Raw genomic sequence first — 21,391 nt, 5'->3', positions numbered from 1 at the left:
TTAATCCTTGGCTCAGCACGTAGCTGTAGCGGCGAAGGAGAAGAATGGACTCAGATCAATGCTCGCCTGGGAACTGGAAACGTCTTTGACCGAAGTTCTACAGGGAGAGGTAGTTTCCTGCAAGCCTCCCAGAAGCTGGAGACCTTGAATATTTGGAAAGGAGACTGCTTTGATTTCTGACCTGGATGTTAGGACAGTCGGAGCACCCTTGCTGGTGCCCTGACTTTGCGGAGTTGGGGAGAAAGTTTGCAGCCCACAGAGTCCACACTTTCTGATTCCTGATCGTTCGGGTGCCTGAAGCAGGTTCCGCAACCCCGGAGCCGCGCCTACCCGCGGCTGGCTCAGCGCGTGGACAGAGGGGCGCGGCCCTGGGCGCCTCCCACATCCCGGGGCTGCCCAGGAGTGCGGAGAGTGGCAGCTGCACACTTTACGGTGCCACGCCACGTACAGGCAGGAGACCCAGAGCCACGGGATGGCGGTGGCTCCAGCCTGGGCACCGCGATCCTCACCGCCGCTGCTCACGCTATTGCTATTGCTGCTGCTGAGGATGTCGCCCTGCAGCAGTATGGTGGCTCAGGACCCTCGGGCGACCGCGCTCAGCCTGCACCCACCCTACTTCAATCTGGCCCAGGCGGCAAGGATCTGGGCCACCGCTACCTGCGGAGAGCGGGGTCCGGAGGTCGCAAGGCCTCGGCCGGAGCTTTATTGCAAATTGGTGGGCGGCCCAACCGCACAGGGCAGTGGCCACACTATCCAGGTATGGTCCCCACGGGTAGCGGGAATTGGGTCGAAAGTTGTGATTAGCTCTCTGTATGGGCCAGTCACTGTGGCCAAAGGATGGATCTTCTTTTCCTCACACGAGCTAATGACCTCAAGTGAGGGGTACCGGACTCTTTCCAAGGCCAGACTGGCTGGGGACCCTGTGACCTGTGCGCCAGCTCTTGGTATGAGCCAGTTGGAGCTCCACCCTGGTCGCATGCCATCCTAGGTGGGGTGGGCAAAGCGAGGGTGAGTGAAAGTTATGGTCAGGTTCCAGCTTGTACAGGAAGCTCGAGGCTTCATAGCAAAATGTCCATCACCCAGACGGCGCCAGGCCAGCGCGGGGCTGACCCTGGACTTTAGAGGAGGCTGGCTGTCAGACTTTAAGGTTTTGCAACCTTATACCTAGGAAACTTCGGTAGCATTTCCGGTTATATCTGTAGCACTACTTCAATGTCAGCAAAGATTCTGATGCGCCAACCAGAGGTCGGGGTCGGGGGTGGGGGCGGCAATGAGACCTTCAAGGGGCAGAAACAGCCGCTGCACTCTGGCAGCGAACACCTGGTGGAGATGAGGGTGCGTGTGATTGGTGCTGCTTTACCAACACCCGGTATTGTGCTAGGCTCTCACACCAGGCTCTCATCTTGGACTGGGAGGTACAAAAGAGGCTAAGAAACAACATTTTACCCTAGGCTGGATGTGAGCGCTGGAATCCAGTCTTAAGTTCAAATCCTTGCTCCTGGAAGAGCTGCTGAGAAGAGAAATATTGCCAGAAGAGGGAGTAATTTTGGAGCTTAGAGTGTCTGGGTTAGTGTGTTAGAAGAGTCTTGACTGGAATCACCATAAATGATAGGCAGTTGGACGTGCCATGTGGTAGATGCAAATTTATGTATAAATTGTATGCATGTGTGAACATCCTAACATACTGTACGTATCTCTCACTACATGGAAAGAAAAAATTGAAAAGATAAGCCAATGATAAAACAGTTTTTTAACCATAGTGTAAAGTGTAAATATGCCAAAAGGGAAATAGAAGATAATGATGATGAAGACACTTTTAATTTTCTCCAACAGCCGCCAATTATTTTTGTTTTAATTTTGTTATTGTGGATAATTAGACGTGTACAAATGTAATTGTAGAGTTCGTTCTGACACATTTAGTTTGGTACTTGTTGCTCAACAGCTCCAAGTTGGTCTCATAGATAGTAGTTCTGAAAGATTTCTAAAAAGATAGAGGCTCATGCTGAGGATATAGCCCAGTGGTAGAGTGCTTGCCTAGCATGTAGGAGGCCCCAGGTTCTAGTCCAGTACTAAAAACAAACAGAAAACCAAAACAGCACTCAGCCTGCAAGGCATGGAGGTACATACCTGTAATCCCAGCACTGGAGGGCCTGGGGCAGGAGGGCTGAGAAATTGAGGTTGATCTAGCCTACATGACAAGTTCAAGACCAGCCTGAGCTATATAGTAGGAACCTGTGTGAAAAAAAAAATCATGAAATTTTTATGGTACCAGAACTAGTTTCAGGATGCATGAGCAGCTCACTAACCACCTCAAGGGTGTCTCCTCATATGCTCCTTCCTTGTCTACTTAGAACACAGACTAAGAAGTCAGCATGGCGAAATGGCATGAGGTAGTGACATATGCGTGCTCAAGGATGCACAGTAGTGGGGCGTGGGGTTGGGTCACCGTCCTCTACTACTCTTACGTTTGGAAGCACTGTATTAGAGTCTGCATTACAGGCCAAAGGAACATGTTTTCACGTTAAAAAAAAAATAGACTGGTGAGAGACAGAGCAGCCCACCGGGGCGGTGCTGGGTGGCAGGCTTCTTGCTGCTTGCACTCCGAGTTCACCCGGATTTCTCTCCCAGCAGAAGCTTGGCTCGTTGCTGTTCTCTCTTTGTGCTGAGACCGTCATTTTCTACAAAGGAAAATCATGTGCTTTAATGTTTCGGACAAACTGTTCAAAAAGCACTGACAGTTTTCTTTTGGAAAAAGTTAAAATACATTAGAAAAATTTGTTTCCACATTTAAATAAATGAACATATGAAACTTTTAAAGTTAACGAATTTCTGGCTTTGCCACAGAGAGGCACACATTCCAAACATCTGCCATTCAGAATGCTTTCTCCTCCACAAGGCATGTATTTTCCTAGAAAAGTGTTTACTTTGCGCACATTGTTGACTCCCACTTTAATAAAATAGAGGGTCTGCCTTTATTAGTCTGTAAACATCAAGCCACTGTCTCACAGGTTCCTGCTGGCAGTCAGTTGTCATCCCAGAGAGAGTCAGCAAATTTGGAATGTTTGGGGAAAATCCATGTAACTCTTCCTTCAAAAAGTGCCTATTGTTGCATATTAATTCTACAAGACAACGGGCTTCAATGCTCTCACCTGCCAGTGGCGTCCATATACTGGCCACTGGCCTTTCCCTTCCCTTCTCTCTCCTCCCTCGACCCCCTTTCCTAACAGTTCATATTTTCCTGACTTTTCTTAAAACTTAGATTCTGCACACAGGGAAGGATACAGGACATCTTTCTCTTTCTGGCACATTTTAATTATGACCCCAACCATAAAATTATTTTCATTGTTGCTTCATAACTGTTATGAATCATAATGTAAATATCTGTGTTTTCTGATGGTTTTCGGCAACCCCTGTGAAAGGGTCGTTTGATTCGAGGGGTCACCACCCACAGGTTAAGAACCCCTGGTTCTGCTGTGTAGATTCACCACTCTTCTTAGCCCACTCTGTTGATGGACACGTAGACTAGTCCGTATCCTGGCTGCTGTAAGCAGTGTGAAAATCAACAGAGATGCAGGTATTTCTGTTGTAAGCTAGCTCTGACTCCTTTGGGTGTGCAGCTGTCAGGAAATGGGGGGGGACTTTTTTAACAAGGGTTCTTTAGTGAAGGGCTGAGCAGAGAGATGGTCCCTTTTTCAGGAGACAGGAGCAAGAAGAGGTTAGCTTCTTGCTATTCAGCTTCTCTGAGTCAGCAGTATTTTGAGTCAGTCTTTGAATCCTGAGTTCTATAGAAGGATAGAGATCTAGATAAAGTTACCTTTAGCAGTCGTGATTGAGCCAGTGCCTGGGGGACCAGAATTGCTGACGGGCTCTGTGGCCAGTGCAGCAGACCAGCTACTGGGAGCTGCAGAGTTTCAATTGCCGGTTTGGATAGCAGTTGCTTAAGTTGCAGCCACTGCATTGAATGCCAAACAACACATCTTCTAGTTTCTTCTTCAGTTTCTTTCCTCAGTTTGGCATAGTTTTTCTGTAAGAGTCTCTTGCCTCTTCGGGGATGTTTTAGGCCTTTGTGAATGAGATTATTTTCCTGGTTACTTTCTCAGCAGAAGCATTATTGGTGTATATAAAAAACTACTGAGTTTTATATGCTAATTTTAAAAATACTGTTATTTTACTAAATTTGCTTGTCAGGTCTAGAAGGTTTTTGGTGGAATCGTTAGGTCCTTCTAAGTATAGTATCATATCATTTGCAAATAGGAATAACTTGACATCTTCCTCTTTCATCTGTATTCCTTATTTATTCATTAATTTCCTTGTCTTACCGTTGAAGCTAAATTTTAAGTACTGTGTTGAATAAAAGCAACAACAGTAGACATTCTTGTTTCTGATTTTAGAGAAAATGATTTGAGTTTTCCTCCTTCAGGGTGCTGTTGCCCACAAGTGAATGATATATAGCATTTGTTATGTGGAGTCCCAGTGCTTCTATATGTGGTTTCTTTGGGCCTTTTATCATGAAGGGATGTTAATTTTTGTCAAACGATTTCATGCGTCTGTTGAGATGGTCATGTGAGATTGTTATTGATTTTGTTCGGGGCTGTGTTTTCTTTCTCAGTTTACATTTGTTGAATCATCTTTGCATTCCTGGAATGCAACTAGCATTATCATGGTACATGATCCTTTCAGTGCTTGTTGAATTTAATCTGCAAATATCTTGCAGAATCTTTTGTTTTGTACATTAATGTCTGTGGTTTTCTTTCACCGGTTGTTGTCCTTATTTGACTTAGGTGTCTGTAATAGCAACTTCATGGCTGACATCAGAAAAACGTCTTCCCTTTCTAGTTCAGCGAGCAGAGTGAAGAGTATATGTTAGTTCTTCTTAGATATTGTACAGTCAGTAAATATTCTGTTGGGGGATTGATATGGGTTTTCTCTGCATTGTTCTGGCTGCCCTGGAACTCACTCTGTAGACCAGGCTGGCCTTGAACTCACAAGATTCTCCTGCCTCTGCCTCCTGAGTGCTGGGATTAAAGGTGTGCGCCACCACCACCCAGTATGCAGTCCATACTCTCGACCATTACCTTTTCTTTGTGAGAAACTTAATGATTCCATCTCATTCCTTGTCTTTGATATGTTTTAGTTTTTAAAAAATTCTTCTTAGGGATTGGAGAGATAGCCCAGCTGTTAAGAGCACTTGATGCTCTTCCAGTGGACCTGGGTTTGGGTCCCAGAATCCACATCTTGGCTGACAACCATTATTATTATGGTTATGTCAATTATGTCTAATAATGTTTGTTTTATGAATTGTATATATCAACACATAGTGCCTATATATTAATAATGATTATGTCTTTCTGATGTATTGTTCCAATTACCAATATGTGGTGACTTTCTTTGTCTCTCCTATTATTGTTTGACATTGCTTTGTTGGATGTAAGTACAGCTACTGTGGCTTGCTTCTGCACACTGGCTGCTTGGAATATCATTTTCTTCCTTTTACTCTGCGTGTGCCTTTGCTGCTGTGTTTCCCGCAGACAGCAGACAGTTGGACCTTGGGCCAATCCAATGGCCCAGTCTGACCCTTAGTACCACATGGTGTAAGGACTGAACTGACCTCACTGGTTGACCTCTGACCTTCACCTGTGCATGTGTACCTCTCCCTACATACACAAATGAGTTTAATAAAAAGTAACCTGGAAAAGATTTGGGTCTTGTTTGTTAATCCTCTTACCAGTCTATGCCTTTTAGTTTGATAATTAAGGTCATTTATAATCAGAATGGAAATATATGTGCTAATTTCTGTCATTTTGTTGCTTTTATGTTCTTTTGTTTTTTCCTAATTCTCTTTAGATTACAGTTCATAAGTGTGGGAAAGTCAAGGCAGGAATTTGAAGCAGCTAGTCACATTCCACAGTCAAGCAGAGAAAGAGTGGATGCGTGTGTGCTTACAACTCAGCTCACTTTCTTCATTCCTATACAGTCCAGGATGGACCTGAGGGGATGGTGCTGCCCACTGTGGGCGAGGTTTTCCCACCTCAGTTACCACAATCGGGATACCACCCCCATACACGCCTGTAGGCCAACTTGATCTGGGCAGTTCCTCACTGAGACTGCCTTCCAGATGATTCTAGATCATGTCAAGGTGACGCTTAAATCTAACCACCACAGGAACTAACAGTTCCCAAAGTAGCAGTTTCAAGATGGCCCCCGTTACAGCATTCTGCTTTTACACTGGGAAGCAGAGTGATCCTCATGGGCCAATGCTAAGCAGTTAAATAATTTCTAAATCAGCTGTAGCCAGACTTTCTTTTCTGGTTCATTTCTGACCTGGCTTTCCAGACCGCCTTTCCCTTGTCTTCTTTCCGTCACTGTATCGTCCACCCTGCCCCCAAAGAAGCCAGACTCTCTGGTCTGTGCACTGTTTGCGCTCTTTCTCACCAATAGCCAGTCTCTGCATCTCTCAACAGCCCCTGTTTAAACTCCAGCTTTGTGTCACTAGTTCTGCTGAGAAGCAGTTTTCTGACTGCTTCAGAACCATTGAGAAATTGGAAAGTGCTACCAGTTTCAAGCCTGCCATTTTGGCTCCTCCCCTTTAAAAACCATTTTAAATGTTTCAGCATGAGATGACCAGAAGGCTCTGAATGTTAGAAGAATTTTATGCTATTTAAGGGAAGAGAATCCATATTTTATTTGACCATGTGTAAAGGTCATATGCTAGGTTTGTGGCCTACTTTCTCTCTCAGACACTCAAGACCATTAAAAGCAAGTGATTCGCTGATTGGAGACTAGGTGAAGGCCCCTATGACAATCTGTATATTAAATATTAGTAAAACTGAGTTTTTTCCATTTAAGTTAACTATCAGTTGTAGCTTGAATATTTAATTCGGGATGCACTGGAATGCTTGCCACAGCCAGTGGTGGAGAGAGTTGTCACAGGTATGGGTAGAGCAGGTGTAAAGCAAAGAAAGGAGCCTCAGAGATGTGTATCTGTGGTCCCCCCAGATTTGCCCACAGAGAGCCACCACAAGCTCCCCAAGTTGCAGTTTTAGTGATTGGTAGGTTGACCCTGTTGTCACCTTTTCAGCTGTCATTGGGTTTGTACGACAGGCCACACACAGGGGCTGTCACTCTCAGACAGAGTGGTAGGCGGCTTCTCATGCTCACTCAGTGAATTGTGTCTCTAGGTCAGGGCAGTATGCATAACTCTTTGATTTGATGATATGCCGGGTTTGCTATTTTCCTCTGAAAAGAAGAATGGATCTAAGTTGCTTTCTGCTCCTTGAATTGAGGGGCTCAAAAAAATAGACGAGTTGCTGGCAAGGAGCATGTGTGTTTGGGGAAGGAAGAAAAAGCTGAGCTCTGGAGGCCGGCCTACTGGATGATTTCATCCAGCATGGGCAGGAGTTCGCTTGTGTTCGTATTCAGAGACGTGAGAGGTGGTTGGGCACAGGCAGAGACGGACAGAGCGATTATGGCGAATCTTTGTTTGTATCTAAGTGAGGAATGGACTAGACTCTGCTCATGTACAACTAGAGATTGGCAGTAGAGGGGTTAACTAAAGCAGTTCTGTTTCCTCAAACTTTCTAAAAATAAATTCGTGAGGCCAGCCAGGATTTAGAATTTCATGCCAAAAAGATCTACAAAAATTAAAGTTACAAAAATGAATAAAGTTCATTTCTGAAAATAGAATCTGGTTCCATGGTAGTAGTTTAATTTTGGAAGTGCATCTATAACAACAATACTGGTATTTTATTTTAATGGTAACTTGTGTCAACAGGCAGGGCGATTTATAAGTGTGAGTTTTGTTTGCATGTGAAGTTTATTCACTGTGGTATTTATGGCCCTAAAACTCCTTTTAAGAAAGGTTTTGTATTCTTGCTATTACTCAGATTTTTGAGTTTTTGTTTTGAGAGATTTCTGTTATCCAAGGGTCCTGTCCCACTTCTCAGCTTTATCACAAAGCCTGTAACACAGAAAGAGCTTAGAAAACATTGGCTGCTGGGAGGGTGGATGGGCAGGAGTCAAAGGCTGTCGAGCAGTTAACCTGACGGGCAGATGTGAAGGATGCGCGGAGAGTATGTCATACCTCATGCGCTGGCTTTGAATGTTCCCTTGCCTGCAGAATCTGGAGCTGCTGTGTATGAGGACACGGGACACAAGCAATGAGAACATGGAAAGGGAAGACTTGTTGGAAACAGAGCATCGAGGTCGAGAGCTGAGATATGAGACGACTCAGCAGTTAGGTGCACTTGATGCTCTTCCGGAGGTCCTGGGTTCAGTCCCCAGCACCCACGTTAGGTGCTTTACCAACGTTTGTGACTCCAGCTCCAGGTGCATGATGCCATTCACCTGCTGTGGGCACCTGTGCCATTCAGACATGCACCCTACACATAAATAAAAATAATGAAAAGAAAATCCTTATAAATAGAAAAAAGAAAATATCACCTAAGAGTTTGGACTGGCTTGATATAAACATCATAATTATCAGGGATGAAATGCACATATTTGCGAACAGAGATATTGAATCTGTACTGTGACAAGGTCCCATCCTTCATCCATCCCTGAACTCCACTATGATTCATGGAAAGAGCTTGTGTTTCTTGAGGACAAGTCTGGTGACACCGATGCACACATACACACGTGGACAAGCATGGTGACACCGAGGCACACATACACACGTGGACAAGCATGGTGACACCGAGGCACACATACACACGTGGACAAGCATGGTGACACCGAGGCACACATACACACGTGGACAAGCATGGTGACACCGAGGCACACATACACACGTGGACAAGCGTGGTGACACCGAGGCACACATACACACATGGACAAGCGTGGTGACACCGAGGCACACATACACACGTGGACAAGCGTGGTGACACCGAGGCACACATACACACGTGGTGACACCGAGGCACACATACATACGTGGACAAGCGTGGTGACACTGAGGCACACATACACACATGGACAAGTGTGGTGACACCGATGCACACATACACACATGGACAAGCGTGGTGACACCGAGGCACACATACACACGTGGACAAGTGTGATGACACCGAGGCACACACACACACATGGACAAGCGTGGTGACACCAATGCACACATACACACATGGACAAGCGTGGTGACACCGAGGCACACATACACACGTGGACAAAGTATGAGAATGTTTGCTATTTCATACACACATGGACTAAGTGTGAGAATGTTTGCTATTTCTTATAAACCACAGCAGAGTTTCAGCTGTGTGTTTGTATAACTTGGGACCAATGGGCAGAAACAGGAAACTGAGTCACACTAGGGCTCTGTTTATAAACCTGTTGTGAAAGAGAATCGTTGGTTAACAGGCTTTTCCTTTAATTCATGTAAAATCCTCGAGTGAGGGCTGGGAAATTTAAGAGACTTCCTCTGCCCGTGTCATACTTGTAACAGTGACTAATGATAAAAGTTATTTTGAGAATTCAGACTAAATGTCCTATACATTTAAGGGTGACTAAGACCTTTATTTAATTAATTTATATTTATGAGTGTTTTGTCTGCATGTGTATATATGTACCATGTATATGCCTGGCAGCCACAGAAGCCAGAAGAGGGTATCAAATTCCCTGGGTCTGGAGTTACAGATGATTGTGAGACACTAGGGGGTGCTAGAAATTGAACCCCTGTCCTCTGGAAGAGCAGCCAGCTCTTAACTGAAGAGCCATCTCTTAAGTTCCCCTTTATTTAAAAAGAATGCTCCTCACTTTTGTCCGTGCCTGTGGACCTCAACCTAGGTTCAGCCGTGAAAGCCATGTATAGAGCGCACACGGAGAGGACACACAGAGTGCTTTGCCCTTGGTGACTCACCAGTGAAGAGGCACGTTCCACACGCCAGAGCAGCAGCCATTCTCCAGCTTGTTCTCCAGCAAATCCTGCGGAGCCATGCACCTCTGGGGCTGCTGAAGCTACAAATGTCTGGTCCCTGAGTGAGCAGACTGTCTTTGTGTTCTGAATTACCGTCGCCACTGAGAGTCAGGATCAGTCAGTCTGAGAGAAAGAAACTTACAGCCGCAGAAGGAGGGGTTCTTTTGAAAAGGTACTATTCATTTCAGGCCTCATACAGTGGTGTCTCAGGGTGTCAGCTCTCCTGGTGTGTCTCTTTACTCCACAGATGGAAACCATGTGACTTCTTTATATCTTTTTCTGGGTTTTGAAACATGAGTCTTTCCCTCTTGTTTTAGTGAAGTATAATTTAAATTCTATAAAATGTATCTACAATTCTTTAGGCAGAATCACATAAAAAGCTTATCCTCAAATTCCGGTCATGTCTAGGTTGCCGCCGGGTTATGAGCAGATGTGAGTCCTTAGAAAGCTGACTTTAGCGCTGCTGTTGGCTCGTTATCTCTGCGGGTGGGGAGCAGATCCTGGAGTTCCCCGTTTCCCCGATCCTGACGATTCCCCACATTAGTTTTTGGTGGCACAGCTCCACGGAGGGCGATTTTGATTTTCTCGGCTCAGCCCTGGACTTGACTCTTCAGGGAGTCTGGTTTTATTGAGTGTGACATTGGAAACCAAGGTCTAGTGTTGGTCCCTTGTCACTGCCAGTGTGCCATGGCTTCCAGAGGCCAGTGCTTGGGAACACGTGTGTTAGCTGGCTCTTCTCTATGTTTAGACTCTTTGATGTTATTCTTTGGTGTATATTTGGATATAGTTTTTTTGTTCTTTCCAATCCTTACAACTTTAATTAATTAGTTCACCCATCCATTCACAAACACTTATTAAACACTTATTATTCTTACATTCTGAGGATGCAAAGAGCACCCGGATACAAAGTTACATAGCTGATTGTGCTTGTAAAGTCCAATTCCTGAAAACTGCAGGGAAACTCCTTTGGCAGAGTGTGATGCCATCTTGTGTCTCTGAAAAAGCTGTTCTTATGGGTGAAACTTCTGACCGTGGCAATTTAGACTTGAGTCCTATTCTAAGGCCACCAGCTCCCTGACGCTGGAAAGTTGTATCACTTCATTTTCCCTACATATACAATAACATTAGTAATAATAACTTGTGTATGTGTGTGTGTGCATGTGTGAGTGTGTGTGTGTGCGTGCATGTGTGCACATGTGTGAGTGCATGTGTGTGTGCGTGTGTGTGTAAGCGTGTTTGTGGCACATGCGTACCTATATGTACTGCTGTCTGAGGAGGTCAGATGTGACCGCTGTTGTATTCCTCTGTCACTGTTCTTCTTATCCCTAGAGGCAGCCATCAGGCGTCAGTGACCCCGCTGTCTCCTCTCTCCTCAGCACTGGGGTCATGGCCATGCCCGACCATGCTGGCTTTGGATGTGGGTTCTGGGGATTTGAACTCAGGTCCTCATGCAAGTGCTCTGAGCTGATAAGCCATCTTCCCAGCCGTTTGACTTTTTAAATAATGTACATAGATACTGAGGCGTCTCATGAAGCGAGGCGGCCCCTCTTAGAGAAGCTGCTCAAAGGGTAAGCTTACAGAAAGGATTTGCCACAGCAGCCATGTAAATTTATATAAAACTCTTTTACTTCTTTAATTCAAATTTTTTATTACATTTTGTGTGTATGTATGTGTGTGTGTGCACACATGGAAATAATAGGACCAAATGTGGGAACCTCTTCTTCCACCTTGTGTGCCCTGAGGATCAAACTTTAAACTCAGATGGTTACGTTTGGTGACAAAGTGCCTTTACTCACTGAGCCATCCTGCTTACCCATAAAACTTCTGAAGCCTTCGAGAATATAGCTGTGCAAATTGCTTTGGAACGTGTTAGTGACTAGTTTAGACACTAATCGTATCCTAAATCTATCTATTTAGGATAACATGGCATTTGGGTGACAATAATGTATTTTTCCAGCCCACCAGTTGTCTGATTGTCATTTAGGTATTCCTGGGTCCATCTGAGGAAAGAACTTAAATGGGCCCTACGTAGTTTAACCCAGGGGTCTAAATGGAAGGGCCTACCCAGGGCTGTTTACGTGTGCGTGAACTCCTGGCTGAAGGCTAAGGAGGGTTGAGATTCATCAGCAGGGCTGCGTCTGTCCTGGGCCCTTGCCTGGGCACTGGCTGGAACTCTCATGCCAGCAGGGTGGAAATATCCTGGGGAAACCAGCTCATTGAGTCCCATATGTCCTCCCGGTTTTCAGCCTTGTAAACTTTATAATCTCTCACGGGTTTCACCGCTGTCAGAAAACACGTGTGGGATTAATGAATGGATGTTAGAAGTACGGGCTTTCGGTGACTGTCCTCACCGTGAGACGTGGGAGAGAAGCTGGTTCCCATTACTCTGATGCTGTCATGACGCTGTGCAAACTTTATAGAAAGGCACCAGATAAAGGGCAGAATGGGGGAAGGGGAAGTAGGCAGATAAGCAGGGGCTCCTACTTAGTGCAAGACGGTAATTACCACACACTCGTGTGTCCTTAGTGATGTTAGGCATTGCCTGAACGTAACTTACATACCTTGACTTTTTGCCCTGAAAAAGAATTTGTGTGTATGTATGTGTGTGTGTTGTGTGTATGCCACTGTGCATGTATGTACAGTGCCAGCTGTGCATGTAAGCCAGTCACACACACACACACACACACACACACACACACACACACACACACAGTGTAATAATGTAGAAGAACAAAGGCTGTCAGCCTCGCCCTGCAAGCACCTTTATCTATTGAGCCACCCCACTTGTCTCTCCGACCTCTTAATTCATCACAGTGATTTAGGAATTCATGAAGGAGTTGCTTGGACACGCTCGTCTTACCAAAAAGGGATTCTGAAGCACAGAGAAGAGAAGTGACATGTCTAAGACACAAGTGCTTGGCAAAGCCAAGATTCAGACCCTGGTCCTAAGGGTGAAGTGTCTGCTTGCTCATCACTGTGTAGGTCACCACGCTGCCCTCAGCCCCCCAGAGTCCACATCACCTCGTTATCACTGTGCAGGTCACCACGCTGCCCTCAGCCCCCCAGAGTCCACATCACCTTGGAGCTATTTCTGTTCAAATCTCCTTCCGAACTCACCAGTTTCCTGGGGGTGGAACTGCTTCTTCCTGCTTGTGACGGTCTCTCTTGTGGCAGCTTGTCTTAGGCGCAATGTTCAAAGGGTAGTACCAACCTAGAATTTTCCTGCCAACACCCCGGCGGGAGCATTGGAAAAGAAAGTACTGAGTGTCAGCAAGCTGTGTTTTAAAAGGCTGGTGTTGTGTGGTGTGTTTTTCCCCTGGAGAAATGTGACTAAAACATCTGCTCACTCCAGATAGGTCACCAACGACAGACCAAAGTAATGATTCCACCCAAGTCCAATCCCCATAGGTCACCAACATTAGACCAAAGTAACGATTCCACCCAAGTCCAGCCCCTGATAGGTGACCAATGACAAACCAAAGTAACGACTCCACCCAAGTCCAGCTCCCATAGGTCACCAATGACAGACCAAAGTAACGATTCCACCCAAGTCCAGCCCCCATAGGTCACCAACGACAGACCAAAGTAACAATTCCACCCAAGTCCAGCCCCCATAGGTTACCAACGACAGACCAAAGTAATGATTCCACCCAAGTCCAGCCCCCATAGGTCACCAACGACAGACCAAAGTAACGATTCCACCCAAGACTAGCTGGGGAGTGGGTGATGAGCTTACTGGGTCTGAATATAGAGCCGCAGAGCACAGGTGGTGACCCCCAGACAGACACCCCAGCAGAGATGGCGACTCCCCGTAGCTGTACACATGAATTCCTCCAATCATTCTCCTCCCGGCTCTACACTCTCACACTGCCCCTAAGACCACACGCAGAAAGGTGGCAGGAATATGATGTGAGGTTCTAATGCCCCACCTCCCTACACGCCTCTTCCATGAGAACACCACCAGACCTGATCTGAATTCTCACAACTGCTCTTGAAGATCGTGAAGTCTCAGATGTGGCTTTGATGTGACCAATCCGTCAGCTAAGATGGAAGTCTGGGACTGGGCTTCTGGAAGTTGGAGGGATGCAGAAGGAGGTTTTCATGACAGGTTTCAGAGGGAGCACTGCCCTGTAGACATCTTGGGTTTGGGCTTCTTGCCTCCAGCATGAGAGCACCCACTGCTGTTGCAGGTCAGCCTACAAGTGCTTTCTAGACAGCGACTGCAGCTTCAAATCACCTACCTACAGTGCCTTTCGGTCAGGATGTGGGGATCCGTCTTTAGGGGAGGGCAGAAGATGGGGTGCTGTATGAGGCCCTGGGGGTGGAACGAAGGTCACCCCTTTCTTTTCTTTTTATTTTCTTTTTATTTATTTAATTTTTTGAGATGTTTGAACCAGACTACTGCAGATGTGCTCCTTAAACAGAATGAGGGGAGGACCGTAGCTAAACAGAGAGCAGGGATCATTGGTTTAGGGGTCTTCTTTATATCTGAGGTGCTCACCAGACTGCACAGAGTAAGGGTTCAGGCCCATCAGGACCAGCTCACATCAGCACCTGTGTGCCGACCTGGGCAATCTATTTGGAGACTTTCTTACAGGGCTCCAGTGACCTTGGAGGCTGGGAGTCTAAGATCAACTGTTGTCCCAGTGAGTTCTTCTCGTATCTCCCTCCTTGGCCTGCTTTCTCCCTGGGCCTTTACACACTGTTCTTTCTGGACAAGCATGGGTTCTAATCTCATCTCATCATGTGATGTTAGGGACTCCTACACGGCCTTAGTGATGCCCACACAGCCTTGGGGATGCCCACACAGCCTTAGTGATGCCCATACAGCCTTAGTGATGCCCACACAGCCTTAGTGATGTCCACACAGCCTTGGTGATGCCCACACATCCTTGGAGATGCCCACACAGCCTTAGTGATGCCCACACAGCCTTGGGAATGCCCACACAGCCTTGGAGATGCCCACACAGCTTTGGGGTTGTCCACACAGCCTTAGTGATGCCCACATGGCCTCATTGTACCTTAATTATTGCCTTGAAATCTCTTTCTCCCAATATAGTCATATTCTGAGCTATTAAAGATTAGGTCTTTAATACATGAATTTTGGTACCCAATTTAGTTCCCTAGTGTCTTAGGTGAGCCCTCCCCTTTTTTTTACCAAATTGACTTATTAGCTTTCTGTTCTTACTTCCCTCCTGGGCCATAAGAAGGCCCATAAAAAGCCTTTGGGGGCATCTTTGACAGTGGGACAACTCCTCCTGCCTCCTGACCTTTGTATGGTGATATTCCATGGCGGGGGTGGAACTCCAGGGCACCAGTACCCCCTTTTTTCTTGGCCTTTTGCCCACATGGTTACAGAAAATGAGAGGTCATAATGGTTGCCTTCCTTACTCAGGCCAACCAGCTTAATACCTGCAGGTGGGAAGGGACTGGTGAAGTGTCTTTTGAGATGATCTTTGATTCCTACCACTTATAAAGACGTGTACTACTTGGCGATAATGCTTATAGATGCTGTGCTTGGCTATAATATTCATTTGCTTCCATATTTAATAACTATTTATTGACATCTTCTGTGAGCCAGGTGTGTGGGATGACATTAAGGGCAGGTAAGGGATTTCAGAACAAGGCAGGGAAGGTCCCTGAGCTGGCACACTGTGGGAGACAGTGGGCAGAGAGCGAATGGAATGACTGCAGGCATCGCTGAGCTGGGGAGAGGACGTAGGCGTTCATAATGAAGACCAAGGCATGAAGGGGAAACCAAGTGTGAAGATGGTAAATTAGTTACAGGTATAGGAACAACTGAGGCCCTTGAGGTAGAAACATGTTCTACATTTTCTAGGAACTCAGAAAACCTCACAGCCTCCAAATGTGGTGCATTTTTACATTATCCTGAGTGAGACTTGTGAACCTCCCCAGGATTTCCAACCATCTCACCGTGGCTGTGTGATCTGTACTCTGCTGTTTCTGGTCTCTGGAAGAATTCAGTGACACAACTAAAGCAGAAGGAAAGCTAGTGCTAGGGGATTCAAGACAATGGGAACATAAATCAGAAAAGCGTCTAATTATAAGATTAAAGTAGTAACTGGAGATTGAGGGGGAGGAGTCTGGCTTGAGGAAGTGAGTCGGGGCCAGGGTCTGTCTCCCCTGAGGACTGTGGCTCTCAGAAGGGCGATGGTTGATGTTCAAAATGAGTAGTCTACAAGGCAGACCCGTAAGGTTGGTCCAGGCCTCCAACTGAACTCTAACAAGCAGTGACCCGGGTTTCGGGCAGCGGGTGCACAGGTCTAGGAAACCCTTTCTGGGAGGAAAAAACCACACAGAAGAAGGAGACTGTGACCAGGAGGTGACTACAGTTATCTTTCTTTCCTTTCTGGTTTGGTCTTAAGAAGCAAAGGTTGTCAGTACTTGAGAGGTCTTGGGAACCACAGAGGTCTGGGGTGAGTGTGAGAGGCAGTTCTTGGCCAGAACAGTTAGCAGAGAAGTGGTGGGGAAGAGTTGGCTCTGGGGAGGCCCAAGAGGTAGAATGGGTAGGTTTGTATGGTGGCAGAGAAAGGTGACCTTAGTGACACAACACATCAGTAATGTCCAGTCCATCTCCTAATGGAAACTGTCACTCAGTCATAAATTAGCTTGTAGTCAAATAGTGCATGTAACCTTAGCATATTAATCACATCAATGAATATTGAGTGCTTGCCTTGTGCCAGGTACCTAATTGTAGGTTTATGCATCTGAGATCGCTGACCTCAGGGCATTTACAATCCAAGAATTATCATAATTTTTAGAAATCTAAATGGTTAGTGATTGTATAGAATATAAATAGGTAAGAGACTGCCACACACCTACTCCTGGTTAGGGGAAATCTCCTTAAAAAGAGTTTGAAGTCGACTTCAGTGTGTGCCTTGGAGAAAGAATAGCGTGCATGAGGGTCCTCAGGCAGCAGTCGCCACTAGAGAACCGGCATCAGTGCTGGAGAGAGCAGCAAGGGAGACAGAGAGATGGGATCTGGGTGTGTGGGTGGCTTCACCACAGGAGAGAAGGCAGGCACACTGGGCTCCGCAGTCACAGGGAGGTTGTGGATTAGGACCAAAGCAAGCTAAGCGGCTTCACGAATGGATAAGGAGGCAGGGAAAGACCATGGAAGAGCAGGAGGATGTGTGCAGCCATAGCTCCAAGGAGACCGAGAGGGAAGATGGGCAAAAAGTGCCTGGGTGTTGGAGCAACCACTGTTCACAGGCTGGAAATCTCAGCACATCTTTGTGAAGCTGGCTGAGTCAGAACGTCAGGGAGGTGGGGCCGTTATCACAGAACAGACATCCTCCAGCCAAGGGCAGACTACAAGGTACCAACCCCAGATGCCTTTATCTGGTCTTCTCTTTCTTTTCCTCAAGTGCCCAGATTGAGTCATGCCTTCCTGGGTTTCTCACTCGGCTCCCCCCATTGGACAGACTATTCCTTCTCTTTGTGCCCCTGACTCTCCAGTGATTGTCTCTACCTCCAGGATTTATCTAGAAAACAAAACACATACATGCAAAGTGCAGGGTGTCAAACCTGACTTGTGGATGCTTCCTTTTGCTTTCATTGTTGCCAGAGAAGTGGCTCTGTGACCATGGACACCAGGTGTCTCTGTGGTACACCTGTGTTACCTCTGTACTTTACAGTCATAAGCAGAAAAATCATTGTGTGTGTGTGTGTGTGTGTGTGTGTGTGTGTGTGTGTGTGTGTGTGTCGCCTTTGAAGAACTCTGGTCCTGGATCTGTAAGCCAGGGTGGGATCCCTGAGTCTGCCTGCTCACTCAGCTGGTTCCAGTGGGATGTGCTCGTAGACCAGAGCAGAGCACTTCATGCAGAACATCACACCGAACCCTCGTAAGTGCAGCACAAAACTTGCACACTTAAGCAAAATGAAATCAAAGCTTTGAGGGGCTAAGCAATGCCACTCATGTCTCACAGCTGTGATTGCGAGGTCAGGACTTGAACCTCTACCTGCTATGGTTTGGGTCTAAAATCCTTCCTGAAGGCTGTGGCTGCCAGCTGAAGGCTTCTGGGGAATGGGTGGATCATGATGGGTTTTGGGAAGTGACAGATGCTCCTGAGAGGGAACTCAGCTGAAGGGAAGGTCCCTGGGGTTGTGCTCTTAGGGACTGAGTACACTAGTCACTTCTATTGTTGCTGCTACCAATGCCTGACCAAACAAAACCGGAAGGAAGGAAGGAAGGAAGGAAGGAAGGAAGGAAGGAAGGAAGGAAGGAAAGAAGGAAGGAAGGAAGGAAGGAAGGAAGGAAGGAAGGAAAGGAGAGATGGAGGGAGGGAGGAAGGAAGGGAAAAAGGAAGGAAGGAAGAAAGGAGGGAGGGAGGGAAGAAGGGAGGGAGGGAAGAAGGGAGGGAGGGAAGAAGGGAGGGAGGGAAGGAGGAAGGAAGAAGGGCTAATTTTGGCTTTGCAGTATGAAGGCACATCATTTTGGTGGGGAAAGCATAGTGGCAGAAGCATGAGGTGATGTCACATTGCGTCAGCAGTCAGGAAGCAGAGAGAGACAGATGCTGGTGCTCAGCTGGGCTTCTCCTTTCTGCCCACTCTAAGACTCCAGTTTCATGGAACCGTGCTATCCACGCTTAGAGTGCATGATCATGTACACTGTTATGTGACTCCAGCTCATGGAACGGTGCTATCTATCTACACTTAGAGTGTGTATGCTGTTATATGATACTTTTTCTGAGGAGATGAGACACAAATGTCTATTCATCTCAGATAGGAACTGATGACAGCTTAAAGCAGTCATACCACCAAAGTTCAATTTGATGAGCCAGTAAGTTTGCTGGAGTTACTTACGGGAGTATGGGTGAAGGTTTACATGATCAGGAACTAGCAACTTTCTTCAAGGGCAGACTCAACCATTAGTGTTATTTCTCTGATTTCAGCCCAGTTCTGATGCTCTAGGATTTAAGCAATCTAGATAAATCAAGCAGAGGAATCAGTGTCCAAACAGAAAAACAAAAGTTCTGTCAGGGCGTACTGTTGGGATCAGTGCCTATGTAATTAGAACCATACAGTGTTTGCATTATGGATTCAGTGCAGAGTATGACATGCAGGAGGCTATTTAGCCTAAGACAGTCACCAAGAGTGTTGGAAGCTAGCAGACTCGGCCCATCTGTATGAAGAAGATGCCATTGCTGAGTCACTGGATGAATGTCGGCTTAGCTCCTGTGGACAGCCGTGTTGGAGCATTACACAAGCTATTTATTTAAAGAGTCCCCTGTCCTTTCTATTCTTTTAAATGTATTGTGTTCTATTTATGTGTGCGTGTGCCTCTGTGAGTGTATGTGCATATTGATGTGTGGATGCCCACAGAGGCTAGAAGTCACGTTGAAGTTATAGGTATTTGTGAGCTGCCTGATGTGGGTACTGGAATCTGAACTCTGTCCTCACGAACGAAAAGCAAGTATTCTTACTTGCTGAACCATTTCTCCAGCCCTTATTTCCTTCCTTGCTAGCCCCCTCCAAGGCATTTTCTGCTTCCTACATAACTAGCCTAACAACAACTGTAACGTGAGGGCCTGCTTATTGGGATTTCTGTCCTCCCACTAGTTCCCACAGCCATTTAGGTCCCAAAGAAATCACACAGAGTCTGCATTAATGATAAACTGTTTGGTCCATTAGCTCAGGCTTTGTATTAGCTCTTATAACTTAAACCAGCTCATTATTCTAGTATATGTTAGCCACATGGCTCAGTACCTTTTTCAGTGGGGCAGGTTACATCCTGCTTCTTTGGTGGTCTGGGCAGGATGGGGGAGAAAATGGGTTTCCTCCTTCCCAGAATTCTCCTGTTCTCATCGCTCTGCCTCTACTTTCTGTCTGGTGGACCCGCCTATACTTCCTACCTGGCCAATCAGTGTTTATTTAAAATATGATTGACAGAATACAGACAATTCTCCCGCACCAAACAGCCTCAGCACAATTCAGAGGGAATCTTTTGTCCTGGTCATCTTTGCATGCTAGAAACTTCTGGTACAAAGTGTCTGTGACAGTTTGTTGTGTGTATACGGAAGCATTTTTCTCCTTGTGCTCCTTTTATCCTGACTTCCATTTGATTTATTTATGGTTGTTAAAAATATTGAGGTTCAAATACAGAGTTGGATTAAAGATTTCTCATTATCTTCAATTTATGACATGTTCCTATGGTCCTTTCATGGTGTGTGTGTGTGCGTGTGTGTGTGTGTGTGTGTGTGTGTGTGTGTGCATGTGATAGTTTAATACTAAAGTAAACTTGCATAAACTTTCTACCAGAACCAAAAGTAGACCTAAATGGTCACCCATGTGGTAGCATGTGTGTCCCTGTTTCCACCGTCTCTAGTCCCTTGAGGAAACCACCATTCTGAACCCTTTATTAATTATTACTTTATTTCCCTTCTTTTCCTTCTTTCTCTTTGTTTTGTTTTCTTTTTTGAGGCAGGGTCTCAGTGTACAGCCCTAGGTGGGCCTCAAACTCGTGGGGTTTGTGCCACAGTGTCTTAGTTAGGCTTCCTATTGCTGTGGGGAGACACCACGAGCACAGCAGCTCTTTGTAAAGGAAGCCATTTAATTGAGGTGGTGGCTTACAGTTCAGAGGTCCAGTCCATTATCATCAGGACAGGGAGCATGGCAGCGTGCAGGCAGGCATGATGCTGGCTACATCTTGATATGCAGTCATACGAAATGGAAAAGACACTTGGTGGTATCTTGAGCAGAGGAAACCTCAAATCCCGCCTCCACAATGACACACTTCCTCCAACAAGACCTCCTAATAGTGCCACTCCCTATGAGATTATGGGAGCCAATTACATTCAAACCACCACCAGCTTCCCAAGTGTTATAATTACAGGCATACACCTCCACAGTCAGTTGTTTCTTTGAGATAGTTTTTGTTATACCCATATAATTTCTAAAGAAAAAATGCTTTCATTATGGGTTGCTTTTAATTTTATGCTAATGTACTAATGTACTTGCAAAATTCCACTATTATTCATAATTTCATTATTGTTCACTAGTCATGTACGGAGTGACCATGCCATTCTTGAATTACCTTCTTGCCTGTAGCCAGGCAGTTTGTTAGTCTCAGGATTTTGCTATTGTGAACAGGCTGCCAAAAATTTTTTATTTCATCTGAATCCAACAAAAAATTTTCAAGGCATTCTTTTTGAATACTTAGCTCAGGAATTGTATTGTTATGTTCTAAGTGTGAATTTACTTTACGAGTGATGCCAAAGTGGCTTCTGAAGTTCTTACAGCAATTTCTGCTCCTAGTCTGCCCTTTCTAATACGTACTGCGCCACACTTTAAGTCTGGGGAGATGTGTGTAAAATACTGTTGCACATAGTCTGCAGGAACTGCTAATGGCGATGACTGTAGACACACTCTGAGTGTTCACTGCCTCCTCCATGAGTGGCCTGGGGATTTTTGCCCATTTTTCTACTGAACTGCTGTACTTCTTTTGATGTTTTGAGAGGA

The 21,391-nt window shown here is 45.9% G+C and overlaps 1 protein-coding gene across 1 annotated transcript in view; it reads left to right on the top strand.

The window, feature by feature from the left end:
• The first annotated feature begins 422 nt into the window (after window positions 1-422).
• The window catches only part of Lama3 (laminin subunit alpha 3), a 235,761-nt gene continuing 214,792 nt past the window's right edge, over window positions 423-21,391 (top strand). Inside the window, exon 1 of the mRNA XM_087896244.1 lies at window positions 423-757. Within this exon, the coding sequence (XP_087752370.1) occupies window positions 473-757 (285 nt within the window). The 5' untranslated portion in view covers window positions 423-472. The remainder of the gene's footprint in view (window positions 758-21,391) is intronic.

The sequence above is a fragment of the Myodes glareolus genome, chromosome 13 (assembly GCF_982192425.1).
Source record: "Myodes glareolus chromosome 13, mMyoGla1.1, whole genome shotgun sequence".
Lineage (NCBI taxonomy): Eukaryota > Metazoa > Chordata > Mammalia > Rodentia > Cricetidae > Myodes > Myodes glareolus.
The sequence above is the reverse complement of the archived record's forward strand: the minus strand, read 5'-3'. Positions and strand labels throughout refer to the sequence as shown.